Source organism: Zingiber officinale, chromosome 4B (assembly GCF_018446385.1).
Source record: "Zingiber officinale cultivar Zhangliang chromosome 4B, Zo_v1.1, whole genome shotgun sequence".
Taxonomy (NCBI): Eukaryota; Viridiplantae; Streptophyta; class Magnoliopsida; order Zingiberales; family Zingiberaceae; genus Zingiber; species Zingiber officinale.
Genome location: NC_055993.1, coordinates 7,734,654 through 7,757,666, shown reverse-complemented (window position 1 = coordinate 7,757,666; position 23,013 = coordinate 7,734,654). Strand labels below are relative to the sequence as shown.

The window sequence follows — 23,013 nt, the reverse complement described above, 5'->3', positions numbered from 1 at the left end:
GGGCTTCTCCGCCTTCGGTAGTTACCGAAAAGGAGGGTTTTATTAGTGGAGGGTGCGTGAGTAGGTGTGGATCCTTAGACTAGTCACCTCTTGTGAGGTGGATATTAAGTAAACCAACCTTGTTAGCGTTGTGTGGTTTGTTTCTTGTAATTCCGCTGCGCATCTTTGAAGAAACAAGCAACGACGAGCACCTAGCACGCGACGAGCTATTCCCCCCCCCCCCCCCCCCCCCTCTAGCTACATTTTGGTCTTAACACTAAGAAGTCTAACAAAGTCACTAAGAAGGTCACAAGGGAAGCAATCCCTAGAGTTGACCTAGAGAAGGTGACCAAGGTTTCTAAGAAGTCTAAAAAGGTCACTAAAAAGATAACTAGGGAAGCTATCCCTAGTGAGTACCTAGAGCATCCAATGAGCACCAATAGATTTTGGGTTCCTAGGAGCATTTTCTCTACCCCTTAGATGAGTTAGAGAATGTCAACTCAAATTGAAAAGGTAATTAACCCAACCTTGATGAAGTTAGCACTCGAAGAGCATTTTCAAGGTTATTATTAACCTTTGAAAATGAAGTGGATTTTCATTTACTCTTTAAAATAGTAAAATGTGCCATAATTTAAAATTTTTGATTTTATTTTAAATTGACACAAATTGAGAAAACATAAGAAATACCAAGTTGGGGTTTTTGGTATTTTCTTAGGGATTTAAAGGCAAATCTAAGCCTTAATTTAAAGTGTTTACTCTTTGGACGAGTAAAATGTGCCAAATATTTGAGAAATATACTTAATTTTAATTGGCACAAATTTAATCATGAGTTAAAGAAATGTCAATTTGGATTTTGACATTTTCATGAGTAGATAAGGGGCAATCTAGGTTAATTTTAGGTTTAGCTAAGGATTTAACGACACTTAGATAGATAATCTAGGTATTTTATTTAAGCTAAACTACCATGCTTTATTTGCCCATCATATGTCATGCCATCATGTTTAGCATTCATGCTTTATTATGAAAAATAATAAAAATATCATGTCATGTCATATATACATCATATAGTTATAGCAAATTTTCTTTTGAAAATTATTCATTTTGATGTATGCCATAACTCATCATGCATCACTTTTAATTCCTTGCAATTAAGGACAAATGACATTTATTAACAAGTAACATCATTGGTGAATGTTCAAAATTCTTAAAATGCCTAGATAGAAATGCATGATCCCTAGTTTAGGACAAAACCAAACTTTACATCTCACAAAGACTTATAAGGTGACTTGTATGTGTTTTAGTGCACATTAGATACAAGTGAGATGTTAGGACGATGAACGAAACTCAAGATGTTGATTTAGTGTATTCTTTTGAGTTTTAGGTTCATCAAAACACATAGTTATGTGTTTTCCAATCATTGGGAAAGCTAATGTACAAGTCATGTGCTTTGAGCCCAAAGAATATGGTTGGATATTGGTTTTGAAAATCATTTTAAAATACTTTTGGAAAACCTTGGTGAAGACTATCTTTTGATAATAATCATCATTGAAAAGTTAGACACAAACTTGAAGAAAACATTGAAGTTTTTGCAAGTTTTCAATTTTGTGTCAATCTTTGAAAATATAAAGTATTTTCATAGAAAACTATTTTTCCATGATAGTATATACCCTAAATAATGTCTACAATGATTTTCATGATTTTTATAATTTTATAGAATTTTTGGGGAGTTTCTGAAATTTGCTGAAATCAAATTTCAGAACTATCATGCATTCAATCAATCACCCGATCGATTGGAGTGCCTCAATCGATCAGGCGATCGATTGAGAGGGGTTTTCTCATGAGCAGAAACTCACTGGATCGATCCACCGATCGATCCATGAATCGATTGAATCAAATTCAATCGATTGGGACCCAATCTCAATCGATTGGTAATGCTGATTTTGGCTGGGAAAGCTTGTTTTCAGCTGTTTAAACCCTTTTCCGTCCATGCAATCATTCCTAACCCCTTGAAACACATTTGTATACATTTAAGGAGAGTTTTCATGATGAAAATAAGGATAGATTGGTTAAGGAAGACTCAGTAGAAGTTTAGATTGAGGTTTAGTTTCATTATTGATTTTAAACCTCAAAACTTCTAAATTTAGGTTTCCTAAAGATTTAGGGATTCCAAATCATTGTTGGTGCAATGACAGAAATTATGATCATGTCTTTAGGGGGAGTTACTCACTAAGGACATGAAAATTATTTTCCGAAACCTTTGAAGGCGGTTAAACCTTCGTTTAGAAAGACAATTGTTCAAGGTTGAGCGCTAAAAAATAATGGAGAGTGGATATCTTCATTATGGGGTTATGGATGCTCTAAGATGAGCATCATAACGTGAAGTAATGCTCTAGGGTGAGCATTGGAGATAATGAAGGGTATGGGACCTTCATTATCGTGTTGAACACAACACGTGGAGTTGTGAACAACAGTGATTAACTCTTCAGGGGGAGAGTTTTTTATGTGTGCCAATAAGGGGAGAATGTGTGGTTTAAGTTAGCCCTTCATTACCTAAAGAGGGAGTTTGCCCTCTAAGAAAGGGGGAGAATGAATGAAACCCTAATTCATACATTGGCATGAAGAATATTGTGGCTATGGGATTAGCCTAACTTAAAGGTATTGTCAAATATCAAAAAGGAGAAGATTGTTGGTGCAATATCCCTAAGTCAAGGTTGACTTGGTTGACTAAGCTTGAGTTGACTCAAACTTGAGTCTTGGTATTTAGGTTTCGATGTTTAACAATACAGACAATACGTGGAGATTGCAGGTTTAATCATCCGATTGGGGAGATTGCTGGAGCAATTCCCCTCTGGTTAGGGTTTGACCAGATTGAGTGTGAAGAAGAGTCAAGTAGGTCAAGTTTGACCGGATACTTGACTGGGAAGTCCTAATGAGTGAAGCTAGGCAAAAAGGAAAATCCTAGTGAGTGAAGTCAAGTGAAAGACCTAGTGTGTGAAGCTAGGCAGAAGAGAAATCCTGGTGAGTGAAGCCAAGTGAAAGACCAAGTGAGTGAAGCTAGGCAGTTGGAAAATCCTAGTGAGTGAAGCTAGGTGGAAGTCTCGGTAAGTGAAGTTGGGAAGTGGGAAAATCCTGGTGAAGCCAAGTGAAAACCCTAGTGAGTGAAGCTAAGTGAAAGTCCTGGTGAGTGAAGCCAGACAGATAGGAAGTCCTAGTAAGTAAAGCTAAGCAAAAGAAAAGTCCTGGTGAGTGAAGTCAAGCATGTGAAAATCCAGGTGGGTCAAGGTTGACCGGACACCTGGTATTTGGAAGTCCAAGTAGGACAAAGGATTGACCGGATACTTGGCAAGAGAAAATCTAGATGGGTCAAGGGTGACCATACATCTGGTGGAAGGAAGTCCAAGTGGGTCATGGAGGACCGGACACTTGGCATGAGATGGTAAGTCCAAGTGGGTCAAGGTTGACCGGACAGTTGGCATGAGAAGAAAAAGTCCAAGTGGGTCAAAGGGATTGACTGGACACTTGGTGAGGAAATCCTAGCAGGTTGAGAGTGACCGGATGCTAGGCATGATGTTCCAACAGGTCATGGTTGATCGGATGTTGGGTTTTTAGGGTCTTTAGACTTGATTTGGCTAGTCAACAGTGAATCAATCGATCAACCGATCGATTGAATCACAGTTCAATCGATCGGTTGATCAATTGAACGGGTGTCGCGAAGAAGCCTTAGCCCAATCAATCAAGTGATCGATTGGGAGCTATCGCCGTGAGCACAGAGACCCTCCCAATCGATCGGTTGATCGATTGGAGCGCTGGAAATCACATAATAGCCTTGAATCGATCGGTTGATCGATTCAGGCGATTTTCAGAGAGCACGGAGGCACTCTGGATCGATCGACCGATCGATCCAAAGCCTCCCCAATCGATTGAGAGAAATTCAATCGATTAGGATCCGACCGTTGGTGCAGGTTATATCCGTTGGTGAGCGTTCTTCTCCACACAGATTAATTCCTCTTCTCCATGCGATCAAAGTGATTTCTCCACAGAGCTCACCGCCAGATCTTGAAGATTCTTGGAGCAAGGTGTTTTTTCACTTCTAAGGTCAAGAGGCGTTCCAAACAAGAAGGAGAAGCTAGCTAGGGTTCATTGTATAAAATCTTGTAAGATTTACTTGTATTTGCTTTCTCTTTTCTTCTTGTTTGTTGTGTGGATTTGTACAAGGCTTCTCCGCCTTTGGTAGTTACCATAAAAGAGTGTTTTCATAGTGGAGAGTGTGTGTCATGTGTGGATCCTTGGATTAATCACCTCTTCTTGAGGTGGATACCAAGTAAATCCTTCGTGTTAGCGTTGTATTTTTGTTTCTTGTATTTTCCGTTGCCTATCATCACCAAGAAGCAAGAGGACGAGCTATTCACCCCCCCCCCCCTCTAGCATATTTCGACCCTAACAATCAGTGCCATGGCCAACAAGCCGAAGAACGTGAAAGGAGTCACAGTGAAGGGTCAAACACCTCACCGTCGAGTTACGGGAGTCGAACGCCTCACCGTCGAGTTGCCGAAGAAGCGTCGGGGCGATGGAGGCGAGTCTTTGACAAAGGAGATAGATTTTTGACGAAGGAAGGGAGGGTTTTTTGACGATCGGGACTTTGTAAAATATTTAGGTTTAAGAAAATTAATATTTTAATCAAAATATCTGTTGTCTTGAACCCAAAAATGTGGAAAAAGACAACCGTAGGAAAAATCGTTGTCGTAATGTAACAAGAGTTAAACACAACAATTTTAAAAATTTATTGTCGTTGCCCCTCCAAACAACGCTAAATGACAACGATTTTTTAAAAATCGTTGTCTTTGTTAAAAAAAAACATAAAAAGATAATGGTTTTTGTTAAACCCGTTGTTAAAGGCTCTAAAACAACAATTTTCCCTCAAAACCATTGTCTTTTAACTATTGTTGATTGTAGATTTGCTTGTAGTGTAAAGATGATGATTACCTAGCTATCTTCATCAAAAATAATAACAACTTTGGTTCCATCAGATTTAGAGGAACATCTACATGCAATTGATTTCCTAGTAGATATGGAAGAGCAATTTGATAATCAAATTGCACAACACTTTGGCATTATTGAAGCATTTCTTAAGCAAATAGAGGATGTTCAAGAGCATGTAATAGAGGATGTTTAGGAGCAAGTTATAGAAGATGTTCAAGAGCAAGCTATTGAGGGTGTTCAGGAGCAAGCTATCAATGCTGCAAAGTAAAAGATGATCAACTTGCTAATATGTAAACTTTGGTTTCTAAGTTGAGCAAGGGTATTAAATAGAAGGATACAAAAATAATGGAACTTTTGCATTACTAGATAGGAATGCTAGTAATATTGAAATTAGCATAGGTGAAAAGGGCAAACTTTTATTTGTAAAAGGCAGAATCATAGCTCGACAAGAAAATAAAATTATAGAGCTCCAAAGTAAGCTACAAAGCAAGGTATCAGAAGAGGTAAGAAGAGAAAGACAAGGAGATTATTTAGGATGACGTTGTAGAAGCCACTGTCCCATCAAACACAGCTGCCATAATTTCATCAAACAAAATTACCATAGTTTCATCAAATCAACAAATGAAGCTTGTTGTGATTTAGAAGGTCAAAACTAAAATATTGAAAGTAGGGTTGATTGTAGTTAATTTTTGTTATTGTTAATCTTCAATTACATGTTTGTATATGTATTTGTTCAATAAGCAAAGACATGTTTTAAGAAAATAAAGATGATGTGGTAGTATATGAATTATTGAAATTCAATCAATTAAAGTTAATTGGTTGGTAGCATAGTTATATAAGTATGTAAAACAATGATGATTAATTTTGTTGAAGTCTCATATAGTGTATAAAACAAGAATAATATTTTTTTTTTATCTTTTTCATGTTGTATTAACAATAATACATTTGAATGTTAAATTTTGTAGCTACTACAAATGTAGAAGTTGTGAATATTATTCAATAATATTAACAACTTATAAATTGTTTTTATGCTTTTGTTGGTTTATGTAGGGATATAGTGCTTCCCGTATGATCCAACTCTATTTTCTCATAGATATGGAAGATTTAATGATAGTCTTTGATTAGATTCAGTACACTCATAACGATTGCATAAATGCATATTTTATAATTATAGCAAATGAAGTCAAACCCTCTGACACCCCATACTACCTATTCATATTTTACAGGGCTGGGTTTGCTGTAAGTTTTTGACTACCTGAATCTTATTTATTTTTTCTTGTATTTAGTCTGTTAAAAATGAATCTTGTTTACATAGGCAATGTTTGAGATGATGGATATTGATATATTGCAACAAACTATTTAAATTGATGAATATAAGGTCATTAGATATATCTTCTATCTTCTTAATAACAAAGATGATTATTGGCATCTAATAGTCATAGACATGGGAAAAAAGTTTATTTATACATTATAACTCTCTCGGCAATACAGAAAAATATACTTTTATGTTTGAGACTACTGTAAGTATTAAGTTATATATTTTTGTTACATTAAACTTTTGATATGTATTGATTACTAATATCATTTAAGTGTAGGTGGAGTTTTTTTAAGAGTCTAAACGCCTCATACTTTGAGATGTGACATCAAGGCTGATACGGTGCATGTTCGTGGGGTCTGTAAGATGAGGTGGTCAGAAGTCAAGTTTATGTGGTAGTCATAAATCAAGCTTATGTGGTGGTCAGGAGTCAAGTTTACGTGGTGGTCATAAGTCAAGTTTACGTGGTGGTCAGAAGTCAAGCTTACGTGGAGGTTAGAAGTCAAGCTTATGTGGAGGTCAAAAGTCAAGCTTACATGGCTAGTTAGAAGTCACACTTACGTGGCCTGGGTCAAAGTCTCAGCTGACGGAACGGTCAAAGGATAGGAGTATAAGTCAGACAAGAGCTAGCACTAATGGTTGTCAAAGACAGCCCACGGGCCAAGTATAGCTGAGAATTGAACCCACAAACCAAGGTAAAGGAAAGAAGGCCCTGGGCGTAGAATAAACAAACCTAATGTGCAGGTCGGGACATACAAGCCAAGGATAACGGTAAACAGAAGCAGGTCGGGAAATAGACCTGGCGTACAGGTCGGGACGTGCGAGCCAAGGATAACGGTAAACAGAAGCAGGTCGGAAACAGACCTGGCGTGCAGGTCGGGACATACAAACCAAGGATAACGGTAAACAGAAGCAGGTCGGGAAATAGACCTGGCGTACAGGTCGGGACGTGCGAGCCAAGGATTACAGTAGACAAATACAGGTCAGGAAACAGACCGGTCGGGCAGGTCAGAACATACAAGCCATGAATAGCAGTGGATCGAAGCAGGTCATGATGCAGACCTAGCGCTTAGGCACTACAGGACAAACAAGCCAAGGAATCGTAACTGCTTGTCAGAGAATGTCAGAGAACAATCAATGTGTCAGGGAATATGCTAACAGTTGGGGCTCGCTACGCCGTTGGTTTTGCCGCCAGCCTATTAGGAAGAGTCATATGTCAGTCACCGCCAGACAAAGCCTGACAGCCGACATTCCCTGACACTCGCCAGGTCCCAGAGACATCCGTTGCAGTATAAAAATGGATGTTTTGTCCCTTATGGAGGTACACTCACTAGTCTTTATTTTTCGTCCTTTCTCTGTGATTTCTGGAGAAAAAGTACCTGATTTGAGCGTCGGAGGGCCTGACCCGGGGACTTTTTCTCTGGTTTCTGGTCTCTAACGACTTGTGGGCTCGTCTGAGTATGCGCAGAGCAACAGCGTCATCATCCTGATCATCTTTCTTCGTTAGTCGCCCGTGTGAACTTTTCCAGGGGGTACCAGGAAGATCCGATGCTTCAGTGACTTTCTGTCAACTTCTAGTACACCAAGGCTTGCCTTCATCCGACTCAGCTTCCGGACGGGATCAAAGGCATATCACTTATTTCCTCAAGAGGGTTTCAGACGATTCAAGTAAAAGGCCCTACACAAAGCAAATCGTAAGTATTTGCAAGTACCCCAAGATAGTTTTGATATGCGATGAGATCCCCCGCAACGAGGATTAGATCTACATCGACAAAGATGGCGACGAAGAACCCGCGATGGTCTCGGCCAGAGAGAAGAAAGTGAAAGGGATTTGGGGATTTAGAGATCATTAAGGTTCGGTGGTGAAAAAAAAGTGAAAGGGGGCAGTGGGATGGTGATTATATATAAATCCCTAAATTTTCTAGATTATTAACAGAGTGCACTCATTCTCCAACGTGTAAAAATTTATTTTCAAAGACATATTCTTAACAACACATAAAAGTACACTGTTAATATTTAATTTTAACAGCACACAATATGTGTTGTCAAAAGTATATTTGACAGTGTATTTTTTCCCACTATTATTTATAAAAATATAATATTATCTGCAACATACTTAATTGAACACGCTGTAAAAAATATTATTAATATCGTGCCCTAACCATACGTCGTTGATGATGCACCATGGAAAGTCATATTTGTTGTAGTGACTATTAACGCTGCACATTGCACGCTGTTAAAATTTTATAATATTTATTGGCAACATGCATGTTTGCATGCCGTCATTTATATATGTGTAATAAGTATTAACAGCGAGCTTCGAAGACTGTTAATATTAAGTTTTAACGATGCACTTAGCACGTTGTAGAAAAGTTTATTAAAACGAACTTTTTTTGCACACCGTTGTTTGTATAAATATTATATTATCCATAGCGCACATAATTGGGTGCGCCGTAAAAATGATTATTAACGGCGCACTTTAACCATGTGCCGTTGATGGTGCACTGTGAAAAATTACTTTTGTTGTAGTGTGGTGTGACAAGCACATTGTAGCAGCTATCAAATTGCAGTTACTACAACCCTCTTACTCTAGGGTTTTCATGTTGTAGTAGCTATCAAATCATAGCTGTTACAACGTGATAAACCATAAATCCTAACACGAGGCCGGAGCAAAGAGTTAAAAGATAGATAATAGAATATGAGCATGTATATGCGGATGAACAACCACAAGCAGGCGAGAGGAGACGAGGCGGCACCGAGAGAGTTGATTAGCGAAGATGGCGAAGGGCGGCACAAGGGAGCTCGAAGGAGGAGGGTTCGTAGCGTTTGAGTTTTTATAGGAAAAGGGGAGACGAAGGGTTCGAAATGTTTAGTTTTTTTAGAGAGAAAAGGAAAACGAAGAGTTTAGGGTATTTAAATTTTGAATGGGGCAGTGCTATAGCAGGAGAAAAAAAAAAATGATGAAGCACTGCTACATTGAAAATTGTCCACATGTGCAGACACAAAGTCACGTAGTATATCATTTCTATAATGGGCTATATATACACACATGTTTGTTATATTCAGCGGATGTTTGATATATTGGGCAGCATGGTTAGGTAGCAAGGCTGATTTTTTTTTGGTTGATAGAGTCAGGTCTACCTAACTTTCAAACAGAAACTTTAGCCCTATTTGACAATAATTTTGTTATCTTATATCTTCAATTGAAGATTTTATTTATAAATTTATTATAAGGTACGCACAGTGAATTTTAAATTGCCACAATTCTTGGAAAAGAATCTCATATTGACCCATACACGTATTAAAATAACCTCGATGAGATCTACCGTATCGAAACAGAAATGCACGTGAAAAAGAAGCCTTCAAGCACAGCACATCGTTTAGGTGAGCCGTCTCTGCCGACGTTACCCGTCCCTTTCTCATGGCTTCTGTGATGAAGCAGCATAACACGTATGCACAGGGGATCTCACGGTTGGTGCTTGGATCTCAACAAACACAATAAAGATTACAAATTAAAGGACAGTTTTGATGCATTATATTCGATCATAGTCATGCATTCACTGATCTCTCCTTCCCTCTTCGCCGATTACATAAATATCAGTCCCAAGTTTGGCTGAGTTGGTCGTCACTGATCTCCCCTTCACATAGTAGAATTGTCAAATTAAATAAGAGTCCATTCCTAACAAAGTCGACAGAAATAGTTTCTATAAATAGTTGTAGGACCGGCCGTGTGCTTAGCGTATGAACTTTACCAAACATGACATGAATATCATTCGAATATTTGGTGCCAAGTTTCTGAAGAACTGAGAAATCACTCTCTGCTGAATTACTGAACTGTAGAAACAGAGCAAGAAGACCACACATGTGCAGATGGCAACAGCTACTGATCCAGTTGATGTTGAAAGGCGCCAACGCGTGGAGGAGAAAACACCCTTAAGGTTTTTGTGATGATTTGAAGCTCTAGGAGGGCATATTTCCCTATCAGATAAGATCGTAGCAAGGGCACCAGCTTGTTAGCCTCCCCAATGCACTGATGACTGAACTGTTTCAAGTAATCTGCATTCTTTCCAGCTCATGTTTCTTCATTTACTTTTTTTTCTTTCAGTGATCAAAGGCACTGTCGGCAAGGAGAACATTCACCCTAGCTAGCTATCACATCAAGTATCAATGAGCCATTATAAACAACCTCAAATCTTCTCTAATTTCTCCACGTTCCCTTGCTTTCAGTCTCATTCGAGAAAGGGAGAAGAAAAGCAGAGTTGTCATTTTCTCAGCATCGACTTCCATATCTCCATGTCTTTACTAGAGCCAAGATGGAGGATCGTTTGATGGTGTCATATTGCGGACATCATCTTATTTTTTTTATAATTAATCTACTAAACAATACTTAAAGGTACATAAAAAGTATCAAAGAGTGATGCTTTCATTAACCTCTCTCTTTTCGGTGTCCTATTGCAGTGGTGCCATGCTTCTGAGCATGCTACAATGGTGGAAGAACAGTCATTCCTACTTTAGCCTTTCATATCGTGAATTGTATTTGGTTATTAAATTCAAGTTTACACATCCACATAAAAGTTCCTTTGTGTATTAACGAAGCTAATTAAGAGACAAACAATATTAAGAAAAGTAATGCATGATTCATGCAGGAAACTATCCATGCTGTATAATATGCCATGTGTTCCACGGATGCTGGCTGATGCTTCACCCACCATTTTAGCTTCCCGCTGTCCTTTCAGCAAACAGAGGCACAGAGAGAGTGAATTAACAATTAATATTAAGGAAGGTTGGCCTAACAATTTTTTCGGTTGCAAGAGGATTAACCTAATAAATCCTAACTTGTGGAAAGAACATTATATTTTATCATTCTTTATTAGTTCGTTTTGTAAGAGATGCTTCACAAGTTTAACCTAAATCTTCCTTAAGTATTTGCAATGGAGCACCTTTTTTGTTTCAGTGTTCTTCTGTTAAGCAAGAAAGATAATGAAAAACAAACAGAATGTATGTGTTTGACTTCTTGTATTTCATCCTTCATTGTGGTGCATGACTAAATAAAAATCTTTAATTGTTAAAATTAGCTACTTAGCAAGCAATTACCCAAATGAAGATTCTCATAATAAATAATAATTTTATTTTTTTATTTTTAGAAATATCATCTAATAAGTAAATTCGTCATTTTAACGACCCATGCCCTATGGAATTAAAAAGATAAATCATAAACTTATTTTTCTAGACAGATGATACCTAATAATTTAAAATAATATTCGCACATAACAAAAATCAAATACTACCAACACGACTACACTTTGTCCCAACATTCATGGGATTATGATGCAACGGTAAAAATGATCAGTTGTCTATTAAATATCCACGATTCGATTCTCAATTATGATTTATTTATATCTTCTAAATAAGACTTAGGGGGCGTTTGATTAAATGATGGGAATGACTATGATTATGAGTTTGATAGTAGAATGGAATGAGAATAGGAATGGAAATGAAACCTTAGTTGATTCCCATAAATCTAGTAATCATTCCTAAAATGTCATTCCTAAATCCACAATCTAAATATTATCTTTTACTATCATTCCATTCTCTCATTCCTAAACCCATCAACCAAACACCCCTTGTAACTAAGAAATATTAAATTTTTAGACCATTTATTATTAATACTTTCTAATTTATCTTGAAATACTTTCACACCCTATTTGGAATCTTATGGAATTGAATTCCTATGGTAATTGGAATTCAATTCCATAGTTTAGAATGAATTTTTGAGATGGATTTGATATGGAATTCAATTCCAATTTCATTCAAAACGTGAATAGTAAATCAGACCTCAAATGGTCAGATTTGGATAGGGATTTACCATGAACAACTAAAATTACTTAATTGCCCTTTTAACTTAAATTTTTTTTTTCCATCTGTCAACTCTCTTGTTTTCTCCTGCCTTTCTCCTATGCGTCGTTTCTCCTTGTGTCGAAAACTTCTCCCGTGCGCTATCTTCTTCATACTGCTGTTTTAACTGTGCGATCCCTTCTTCCTATTCTCTAATACTTAACTTGATTATTAAATGATTAGTTATGAGGATAAAATGGTAAATGTATAAAAATAGAATTCAATTCAAATAGATTCCAAATTAAGGAATTCAATTCAATTCTATTATTTACTAATCCATTCCAAACATAGGAATTGAATTCAATTCCTAATAGAATTCAATTCAATTCCTTCACTCAAGTTATTTCCAAAAGGGTGTCATAGAATCATACCCCGGTTCATATTACCCAACTGATTAATTATTTTAACTATTTTTACACCTCTTCCCAACATAGGAAACGTGTACAGTTGCTCGTAGATGAATCTACAAGTAAATTATTGTCCTTACTTACTATTTTAAATAAAAGTTTAATGAATTTCATATTTAAAAATTGATGGGAATATTTTTGTAATTAATACTTTAAGATTCGTCTGGATTAATACCTTAAGATTCGTGCGGAGCATCCAAACACTGTGCGGGAGCTATAAATGGAAGCCATTAAGCAGCGTAAAAGAATCGTGACGGAGAAAGCCATTAAACCTTTTTCTTCTTCCCTTTTTTGCTTCGTTCGCTCTCTCTCTCGTCTGTCTGCCTTCCAATTTCCACGGAAAGGTTGCCCTTTTCCTTCCCGATTGCTCAGCAACCCCGATTTCGACCGGAGGATTGAGTATGGGACTGCTCCGATCTCTCGGCTGATCGGTCTTGTTGCGGCGATCGTCACTTTTCGTGGTTTCGGGGAGGAATCGCTACGTTCCCGAGGCGGCCATCGGTTCCCCGGTGATTACGTATGAACTGGTTCGTGAACTTGGGGTTGAATTCGAATTCCAGCCACTTCGTCACCTGTCTCTTGTTTTTTATTCTCCATTACTCCCCCCAATCGTCCCCTTCCATTCTGAGCTCGAAGAGTTGCTGGAGATTCAATCGTCGGTGTCGTAGTCATGGATAATCGCTGTGATGGGAACGGCGTCAACAAAGGTGACTCCTTTCATGTGGAAATTTTGATTGTCTTTTTTTTTTCATTATTTTTTTAGATATTTTGAAGTTTCTTCTTTTATTGTTTGAGAAATATTTTCCACAATCGGCGATTGTGATGCGGGCCAGTCGGAGTTGTTAGCTCCGTTCATGTTTTATGCTATTAATCGAATAATTCGCAAAATCGTCGGATTTCGACCAGGATCGGTCGGAATCGAAGATTCTATATCCTGAGAAATCTGCTGCCTGCTATAAAATCACCAGAAATTTGCCGAAAATATCGGGCGATTGGTAATCGGCCAAAAGCAACTGAAAATTAGGCATGAAATTGGTGATATTATCGTCTTAGGCTTTAGCCCGCTCGCAGGGAAAAATTTGGGAATTTATGATTAAAAATAACTATCCGAAATAGAAAAAAGAGTAAAAAAAGGATGTCTGATATAGTCGTTGATCTTCGACCGTGGTCCCCAGAAATCTGTATCACATCAAACTTCCGCCTTTCTCCCTTCTTTCAGCTGAGGTGTTCATGTATTTTAGTTAATTCGTCTGTATGCGGGCATTCCCAGGAAACATTTTGACTACTTGCTTTGTTTGCTCATCAATATATCAACGCATATGGCCAAATGCTGTGGCGTGCGATTTTGTAACTATATAAAACATATATCTGAATACTTAACATCAACCAATTTCACACTTTTCAGTAAAATATTCCAATAACATAGAGGATTTGCATGCCTATAGTAGTCCAGAAATCACTTTCTATCAAGCTTTCATGTTTATGGTTTATCCTTCACTGTCATGGATAGATACTGATAAGACTTCATGTCCTTGCAGCCTGTTACTATATGAATCCCGAGGGAAAATCTCGCTCTCCTTCTGCCATAGTCATTGGTGCTGGGTTTGCAGGGATTGCAGCTGCTCATGCTCTAAAAAATGCATCTTTCCAGGTATTTTGAGGTTGTAATTTAACATTTCTTTCAAATATGTTTAAAATCTTCATTGGCAGTTCTGCTGTTATAGTAGACCAAGTAATTGGCTAAATTTGTATCACATAATGTTTTAATTTGCTGCTCAGGTTGTGCTTTTAGAATCTCGGGATAGAATTGGTGGTCGAGTTTACACTGACCACTCATTTGGCTTCCCCGTGGACATGGGAGCAGCCTGGTAAGTTACTTTTGTTGTTCTGGTTCTGCATTCTTGACCAGCGTTGCAAATTCTAACCATGACCAAATTTGTTAACTTTGATGCATCAGGTTGCATGGTGTCGGCAAAGAGAATCCATTGGCACCTTGGATTGGAAGACTTGGCCTACCAATTTATCAAACTTCTGGTGACAATTCTGTTTTGTTTGATCATGACCTGGAGAGGTAATGGTCAACTTGATGACTGTATATCTTAAATTTGATTATTGATTCAGTTTTAATTAGATAAGAGATACCATATTATGAAAATTATGCTGTTATTGAGAACGAAATTTACTTTTCTTTTCAGTTATGCACTTTTTGAAGATGATGGACGTCAAGTTCCTCAAGATTTAGTCCAAAAGGTTGGCCAGGTGTTTGAAAAGATTTTGGAAGAGGCAAGTCTTTATCCATCCTTTATATGCTTATAACTTTTAAAAAAAAATGTCTTTTAAGCAACTCTTCCATTTCCAGGCTAACAAACTCAGGCACGAAACTGATGAAGATATATCTATAGCACGAGCTATTAAGATAGTAATGGAGAGACATTCAGATTTAAGGTTAGATTGGCCATTTTTGTTTTTCTTCACTTAATCTTATGAAGTATTTATACTTTTTCTTTATTTCAAATTGTTTCCTGCAGACAAGAGGGCCTTGCCAACAATGTATTGCAGTGGTACCTGTGCAGAATGGAAGGTTGGTTTGCTACGGATGCTGACAACATCTCATTAAAGAATTGGGATCAGGTAAATACATTTGAAATATTTTTTGCAAACTTGTAGCCCACTTGCAAAACTTAAAAAGTTTTAAACATGATTAATTTTTGCAAGCTCTTCTACAAGTTTAATATATAGGTATATCTTGAGTCAGCTTGTATTTGATGGGTTCAGAATGATCCACAAAATGCAGGAAGTGTTGCTCCCTGGTGGTCACGGTCTTATGGTTCGTGGTTACCGTCCTATAATTAACACACTTTCAAAAGGCCTTGATATTCGCCTAAATCACCGGTAAGCTCTTCGTTACCAATAATTTACTAATTTCGATTAGTCAACCTATGTTTGTTTATATTGTCGTTTCTAGATATGATTATTTTTCTCTAGTTTAGTAATTTTGATGGTTAATTCACATATTTAAAAGCCTTTTTGAGATTCAGACAAAAAAGGCCTTTTTGTAACTTTCTTACCTAAATGTTCATCCAGTGTAACAAAAATAACATGGGGCACAAAGGGAGTAGAGGTAAAGGTCAACAATGGCAAATCATTTTCTGTCGATGCTGCTATTGTAACTGTCCCCCTGGGGGTTCTCAAAGCCAAAACAATCAAATTTGAACCAAGACTTCCAGATTGGAAAGAAGAAGCAATAGATGGAATTGGAGTTGGGACAGAGAACAAAATTGCTCTTCACTTTGACAAGGTTTTCTGGCCAAACGTGGAATTTCTTGGACTTGTCTCAGCCAATACATACGGTTGCAGTTATTTTCTTAATCTTCACAAGGCAACCGGACACCCTGTTCTCGTTTACATGCCTGCAGGCTGCCTTGCTTACGATATTGAGAAAATGTCCGATGAAAATGCTGCTAAGTTTGCTTTTAGTCAGTTAAAAAGGATCCTTCCAGATGCAAATGAACCGGTATGCATTGCTCTCTAGTTTCATGGTTCTTCCTTATTGTTATTTGCCATTATATTGTTTCTCAAATGTTTCAATATATAAAACCTCAATGTTTTCGCGATATGTATCTTATACTCAGTTTTGGCAGTATCAAATTTTGTGTGCAGTTTGTGCAATTCTTGTTCTTTGGCTGAATTAGTCATACGTTTTTCATGTTGTAACATGATACATAGGTTCATTGTTTAGTTTATGGAGGTATGCATCTCAACTAGAGAAGATTGCAACTCGAAAGGAAATATTTAAGAAATTAATAATCGCCTGGAAAATGTCTCAATTTAAACAGTTTCTTTCTCACTTGGTTTCAGATCCAATATCTCGTGTCTCACTGGGGGTCGGATGAGAACTCGCTCGGTTCTTATAGCTACGACGCAGTTGGCAAACCTCGCGAATACTTCGAGAGGCTGCGCATTCCCGTGGACAACCTCTTCTTCGCCGGAGAAGCTACAAGCATCAAGTATACAGGCACCGTGCACGGTGCTTTCTCCACCGGGTTGATAGCGGCCGAAGAGTGCCGGATGCGTGTGCTCGAAAAATATGGAAATCCAGACACTCTAGAGATGTTCCACCCAGCTATGGGGGAAGAAGCCGCTTCCATCTCAGTCCCTTTGCTCATCTCCCGTATGTAGTAAATCGCAATGCGGATGCTTTGTATTTGAATAAATGGACACACGCAGTGTGGATTGTTAAATAAGAACCAGATGTATGGTCGTTTGGATTCGTAATGCTATTTCAATGCTGTTCTTTGTTCTGAAGTATGCTGAACAAGAACCAAAGAAATCAAGTTTTTGCAGGGACGGTCTTCAAAAGGAGAGACAGGCGATCATGCACCCACCGAAATTGAAATAAAAATGGGAAAAGAAAAGCTGCGTCTGTCTGAGTGATTGGAGGAAGCTTTGAACAGAAGGTATGCCTGTTGCCCACTTTGTGGAGGACCACTACTACTGTTCTGTTTAGGTCCACCATATTCGGCGTGGGGCAGGGAGGTTGACCAGTTTGCAGTTCTACCAAAATCTTGAGCCAACAATAATTACCGACCAGGATAAAGAAAGATTTTTTTTAAAGTCCAATCAACCTAACTTAACTAGCCCCAAACTAATCGGCTTTCACCAAGTCAATCGAATTGATCATGAATCAACTGAATTGGTAATATTAAATTTATCTTTTTAAATAATAATTACAGTGCAATATTTATATCGCAAGGTTCCATTCATCTTCCATTTCCCATTTATTATTATTTTTTAATGTGCATTCATTACAGTTTTAAGGTTGCATTTATTCTATCTATTTTTTTCCGATTTCATTCAGTTATTATTTTAGGATGATTATTAAAATACCTTTTAAATTCACTAATTTCTAAAAATATATGTTGAGATTTTATGAATACTAAAAGTCTTTTTAATTTCTCTATATTACTATTAAAATAACTATTTTCCTTTTCTAGATCGTTATCTAAAAATAGGGATATTTTAATTTATAAAAACGTAGTGGTATTTTTAAAAAAGTTGCTAAACCTTGGGGCAATTTGAAAAGTACTCTGTATTTATTTATTTCCTCCGGAGGCGAACGGAAGAAGGTGGCCTACTTTGTCCTTTTCTTCCCACCGAAGCCTTTACCTTTCCTCAGTCGTTTGTCTCCTTCCTCGCCCCGCCACCGTCCGGCGCCTGCAAATCCCTCTAAAGTATTTCACTTGGAGCGTGTTCCAAGAATTCGAGTGCAAACGGACAGAATGGAACCTGTTCTCTACTGGACTTTGGTGGATGAGTAGCAGAAGGGCCTTCTAGTTCCTCTTTCATCTGGTTCTGGTTCTGGTTCATGTACTCGGTTGGACGTGAGATTGAAGTGGATGTTGTTAGATTATTCATGGAGCTGATCGCTTAACTTGCTTAACTTGCGGTTTTCCAATTGGGCAATTCGCGGGTCGTGGGGTTTGCAGATGAAAATCTAGGAAAGTTTTCGCCTTTTTTTTTCCTATTGATTTGCCTGATGCTTTTTGGTTGAGTTTGCTTCGACTTGGTCAAAGTTGCGATAAGGCAGGTGATCTTTGAGCACCCGTTTCTTTCTGCGTTTGCTGCTGATTCGAGGAGGGTTGTGTTTTGGTTTGGGTTGTTTATTGTTTATTTTGCTTGGGATTAAGCTGGAAGAGTAGCGTGTTAGTTTGTGGTGGATTTGGTTAGGGTTTCTTCTTCTTTTTTTTTTTTTTGTTCTAGTCGGCTACGCCTGAAATGTGCAACTTCGTGTGGCTCTTTGAGATTATAGTCTTTCTTTTTGGGTTGGCTTTTGATGCGTAGCCCTAGATATACTCTCGGTTGAGAAAAATAATCTGTAGTTTGGTGGATGAATATGAACTTGATGCAAAGAATTTAGTGAAGATGGGAGCGATGAAAGATAATTTAGCAAATTTATCTGTTTAAGCAATAAGTAAGACTTCCAGGAGGGATTCTGGACTCAGATTTCTTGGTAATTTTCGAGATGGCATGCATGAAGCTAGGATCCAAAGCTGATGGACTACAACGGCGAGGGCGGACATGGTATGCTGCTTCCTCTGTTTCATGTAACTATTTGTTCACTGTTGATTTTGTTGATTAGAGTTTCTCAATCAATAGGCACATTTAATGTTAAATGGGATTCCTATCAAACTTAGATTGTTACATCTACTACTTGAAATAATGCCTTTCAAACCGAAACCAAATTTGTGTATATGCTTGTCTGATTAATATATGTAGAACTTTGTTCTTAGTGTCTCAATGAAGAATTTATATATGATGGACTTGTGAAATGCTAACAGTGAATCGGATTGGCTATTCTGTTCATCATGTATTTTCAGGTGAAATATTTGTTCTGCAACTTTATTTTGCCCATGGAACTAGTTGTTTCCAACTTATATTCTTTAGATGAATGCGTGCTCCAAGTTTCCTATGTGTTTTTTTCTCAGTTTTAGCACTAGACTACGGTTATTCAGAAAGCTTGTTAGTTATCAATGAAATTGTATTTTTGTTATGGGTTACTTTATTTTGTCAGATACACTTTTTTATTAAAAATACATAAAGGGCTTAGGGTGATTTAATAGAATGGGCTAAAACTAGTCCCCTGTGAATAACGGATGAATCCTATGAGTATTACTCCCCAATATAGGTATTGTATGGCAGATTTATGCTTTTTCATAATGAGGCTTGATAGCAAATGGGCAAAAAGTATTCTTAGTTATTCACATAAACTGCTTTTGTTCTGGATGGCTCTCTAGCTTTTCTCCTCAAGCAAAACTTAATCAGAACCTCTCTTTTTTTTTCCTAATGCAAAGTCATATACTTTATCCAAAGCTAGATTTATCTTAACCTAAGAATGATGTCAAATCATTTACTTTATTACAGAAGAATTCCACGCATGTGGTAGCTTTTCTTTTTAAATATATTTTTAGAGGGAATCTATGTGTTGTGCAAGCTAAAAGGTTGTTCTAAAGAATTTGATGATCTTGTTGACAAAAGCAACTGACCTTACTTTTGTGGGTCTTGATTATAATTATTCCTTGAAACTAGGTTCATAGTTCTGCAAATGATTCTGACATGTTTAACCATGTAAACAAACGAACCAATCCTCTGAAACACTTGAACTCGTGGTTAAAAGTGACGCAATATATTGTTTCGTGTAGAGCCTAATTAAAGATTTCTTGATTAAAAATGCACTTCCTGATGATATCAGGTACGACATCCATGTTCACATAGCAGCTTGAAAGCCCATTAACATGTTAAAATAATGTGAAATTGTAATAGCAGATACTCAGATCAAAGTATCTTATTTGGTTGCCAGCAATCAATACCCTTGGATTAGGGTTTGTCTTATAAGCAGCACCATCCAGTATTTTCATCTTGTATCTTTACATAATTTTTCTCATTCCCCCAGTAGATCAGTCATTTAAATGGTGCATGCTGGTAGCCCTTGTACAAACACAGCTAATCAAATGAGCCTTCCTGTCAAAAAAGCAAGCTTTTTTTTTCTGTTTTTTGTCCATTATCATTGCACTGGTCTTTTAAGCATAAACTAGGATGAATCGCGTGTTATTATGTTTCCCTTAGTTTAGGCAATGATGTTGCCAAGGAAGAAATTGAATTTAGTATCCATTTTTTCATTTGTTTGTTACTGGTTTCGGCCATCTGAATATTTATTGTGCATATGTTTTAGTAAACAATCTTGGAATATTGAAGTAACTATTTATTGAAGATTCAATGCTCTATTAGTTTGTTTTCAATAAAAACTTTACTGCTATTTAAGTTAGCATTTTGTTAATAAAGTTCAGAATGTTACCAAACTATAATTGGTATCTAGTCTGCTGTCATTTTATTAATTCTTTCTATCTAGGTTTTGCACAACTGGTCTACCTAGTGATGTGACTCTACAAGTTGATGAGATGACATTTCATCTTCACAAGGTAACTATAATTTCAGATTACTTAACTGATCGTGGTATATGATACTCTCCAACTTTGTTTAGAATCCTCCTATTAAATTTTTAAGGTTAGATATGAGCAAGTATTTCCTAATTCTATGTTGCAGTTCCCTCTTCTATCAAAGTCTGGTCTTTTGGAAAAGATGATTAGAGAAAAATCTGAGGTGGGAGAAGAGAGTTGTGTTATAGAATTGCTTGGTTGCCCTGGTGGGCCGAAAGCTTTGGAACTCGCTGCCAAATTTTGTTATGGTATGAAACTGGAACTGACTGCTGCGAATGTTGTTCATATGCGTTGTGCTGCGGAGTACCTTGAAATGACAGAAGAAATTGCTGAGGGAAACTTGATCAATGAAACTGAAACTTTTCTTAACCAAATCATTCTTCGTAGCTGGAAAGACACTATTAAGGCACTACAAACTTGTGGTGATGTCCTTCCTCATGCAGAAGATCTTCAAATTGTTAAAAGGTGCATTGATTCTTTGGCTACGAAAGCATGCAAGGACACAAACTTAGTTGAGTGGCCCATTGTTGAGCACACACCCATGCAAAGTCCTGGCGGCAGTATTCTGTGGAATGGTATAAGTACAGGAGCCAAACCAAGAGTTAGTAGCTCTGATTGGTGGTATGAGGATGTTTCCTTGTTAAATCTTTCACTGTACAGGAGGTTTATCTCAGCTATGGAATCACATGGTGTCAGACAAGAGATAATTTCAGAGTCTATCACCTTGTATGCTAACAGGCACCTGCCGGGCCTTGACAGGCGTCAGAGCATATCTGAAATCAACTTTCGTCTAGAATCTAGAACATCAGTGGCTCCTCCATCAGAAGAGGAACAGAAGTATCTTCTTGAGGAGATTGATAAACTTTTGCCATCACAAAAAGGTCAGATACCCACTAAACTTTTATTTGGACTTCTTCGCACAGCTATGATTCTGCGAGCCAGTTCCACCTGCATTTCTAACTTAGAGAGAAGGATCGGAATCCAACTAGATCAGGCTTCCTTGGAAGATTTGTTGATACCTAACTTTTCTGAGTCAATTGAAATGCTCTATGATGTAGACTGTATTCAGAGAATTGTTGAGCATTTTTTGGCTCAGGATCCAATGACTGCTGGGGCCTCTCCTGATGTAGATGATGATGAGCAGTTATTAGGATCACCATTGTTGATACCAATAACTAGAGTTGCAAGGTTAGTTGACAGTTATCTGGCAGAGGTTGCATCTGATGGTAATCTAATGCCATCCAAGTTTCAAGCTTTGGCTGCTGCTATACCAGAAGATGCCCGGCCACTAGATGATGGCCTATATCGTGCCATCGACATATATTTAAAGGTAACTGATCAGTTCCTATTCATTTTTCACTATTCTTCTGTAGAATTGTAATGCTTGACACTTCGATTTTCTGTTTTTATGTTCTATTTTGTGCATTGATGAACAGGCCCACCCATGGCTCACAGAGAATCAGAGGGAAGGACTGTGTCGGCTGATGAACTGTCAGAAGCTTTCTCTAGAAGCTTGCACCCACGCAGCCCAGAATGAGAGACTTCCACTTAGAGTGGTGGTTCAGGTCCTCTTCTTTGAACAACTTCAGCTGAAAACATCAATTGCTGGATGTTTTCTCGTGTCTGACAACCTCGACCAGTCGAGACCCTTGAGGAGTGGTCTTCCAATCTCAGGTGAGGAGGGCATGTGGGCATCAGCCGTCAGGGAGAATCAGGTACTAAAGGTGAGCATGGACAGTATGAGGATGAGGGTTTCTGAACTTGAAAAGGAGTGTTCAAGCATGAGGGAAGAACTCGAGAAGCTAACAAGGGGGAGTGGGAGAAAGTTCAGAACCAATCTCAGGTACCAGATCTGTAGCTCGAGCGGGGATGTCGTTAGCAAAGAGATGGACGCTTTGAAGATACTCGAGAAAGAACAACTGAAGCTTGCAAAACACAAGAAACAACTGTCGACAGACATGTAAAGATTCTGAAAGCATCGTATAGTTTGGTTCAGTTTACAGTACATGAATATGAAACTTTTTTTTTTTCTCTTTCCCTTATAAATCCACATGTGGTTTTGATAATAGTGTGAACATTTTGTGGTTCCTTGAACCAAATTCTTCACCTAGTTCAATCATTTAAAAGAAGGCACCTTGTTCAAAAACGGAGCAACAAGCTAATACGACCTTGTTTTGCTTTCATGCTGTGTATTATAAGAACACGTTGTGTTGTACCATACTTGTGCTTTAATATTACTATTTTTGTGCATGAGATGGTTCGTTAGCTCTATTGCTTTCATCTTCATTATTGAGTGAGTTACTAATGTTCATGATCTATACGAGAACAATTTCTTACTAGAATAAGAAACAATGAAGGTAAACACAATCTCATTTTAACGTTAAAAAGTAAATTTTCAATTAGCTACTCTGTCCCTTTGCTCTGTTCTATTGTCATATGATTC

The 23,013-nt window shown here is 37.6% G+C and overlaps 2 protein-coding genes across 2 annotated transcripts; both read left to right on the top strand.

Annotated features, from left to right (window-relative positions):
• The first annotated feature begins 12,827 nt into the window (after positions 1-12,827).
• LOC121974620 (polyamine oxidase 3-like) lies at positions 12,828-16,881 on the top strand. Its single transcript, XM_042525766.1, has 10 exons — positions 12,828-13,283; positions 14,115-14,227; positions 14,356-14,444; positions 14,534-14,647; positions 14,772-14,859; positions 14,936-15,021; positions 15,105-15,207; positions 15,371-15,468; positions 15,661-16,090; positions 16,435-16,881. Exons 1-10 carry the CDS (start codon positions 13,247-13,249, stop codon positions 16,753-16,755), a joined length of 1,479 nt encoding a protein of 492 aa, XP_042381700.1. The 5' UTR covers positions 12,828-13,246; the 3' UTR covers positions 16,756-16,881.
• An 809-nt stretch (positions 16,882-17,690) lies between these two features.
• Positions 17,691-22,716, top strand: LOC121974619 (BTB/POZ domain-containing protein At1g30440-like). Its single transcript, XM_042525765.1, has 4 exons — positions 17,691-18,657; positions 20,483-20,552; positions 20,677-21,900; positions 22,007-22,716. Exons 1-4 carry the CDS (start codon positions 18,599-18,601, stop codon positions 22,532-22,534), a joined length of 1,881 nt encoding a protein of 626 aa, XP_042381699.1. The 5' UTR covers positions 17,691-18,598; the 3' UTR covers positions 22,535-22,716.
• Positions 22,717-23,013: the final 297 nt, after the last annotated feature.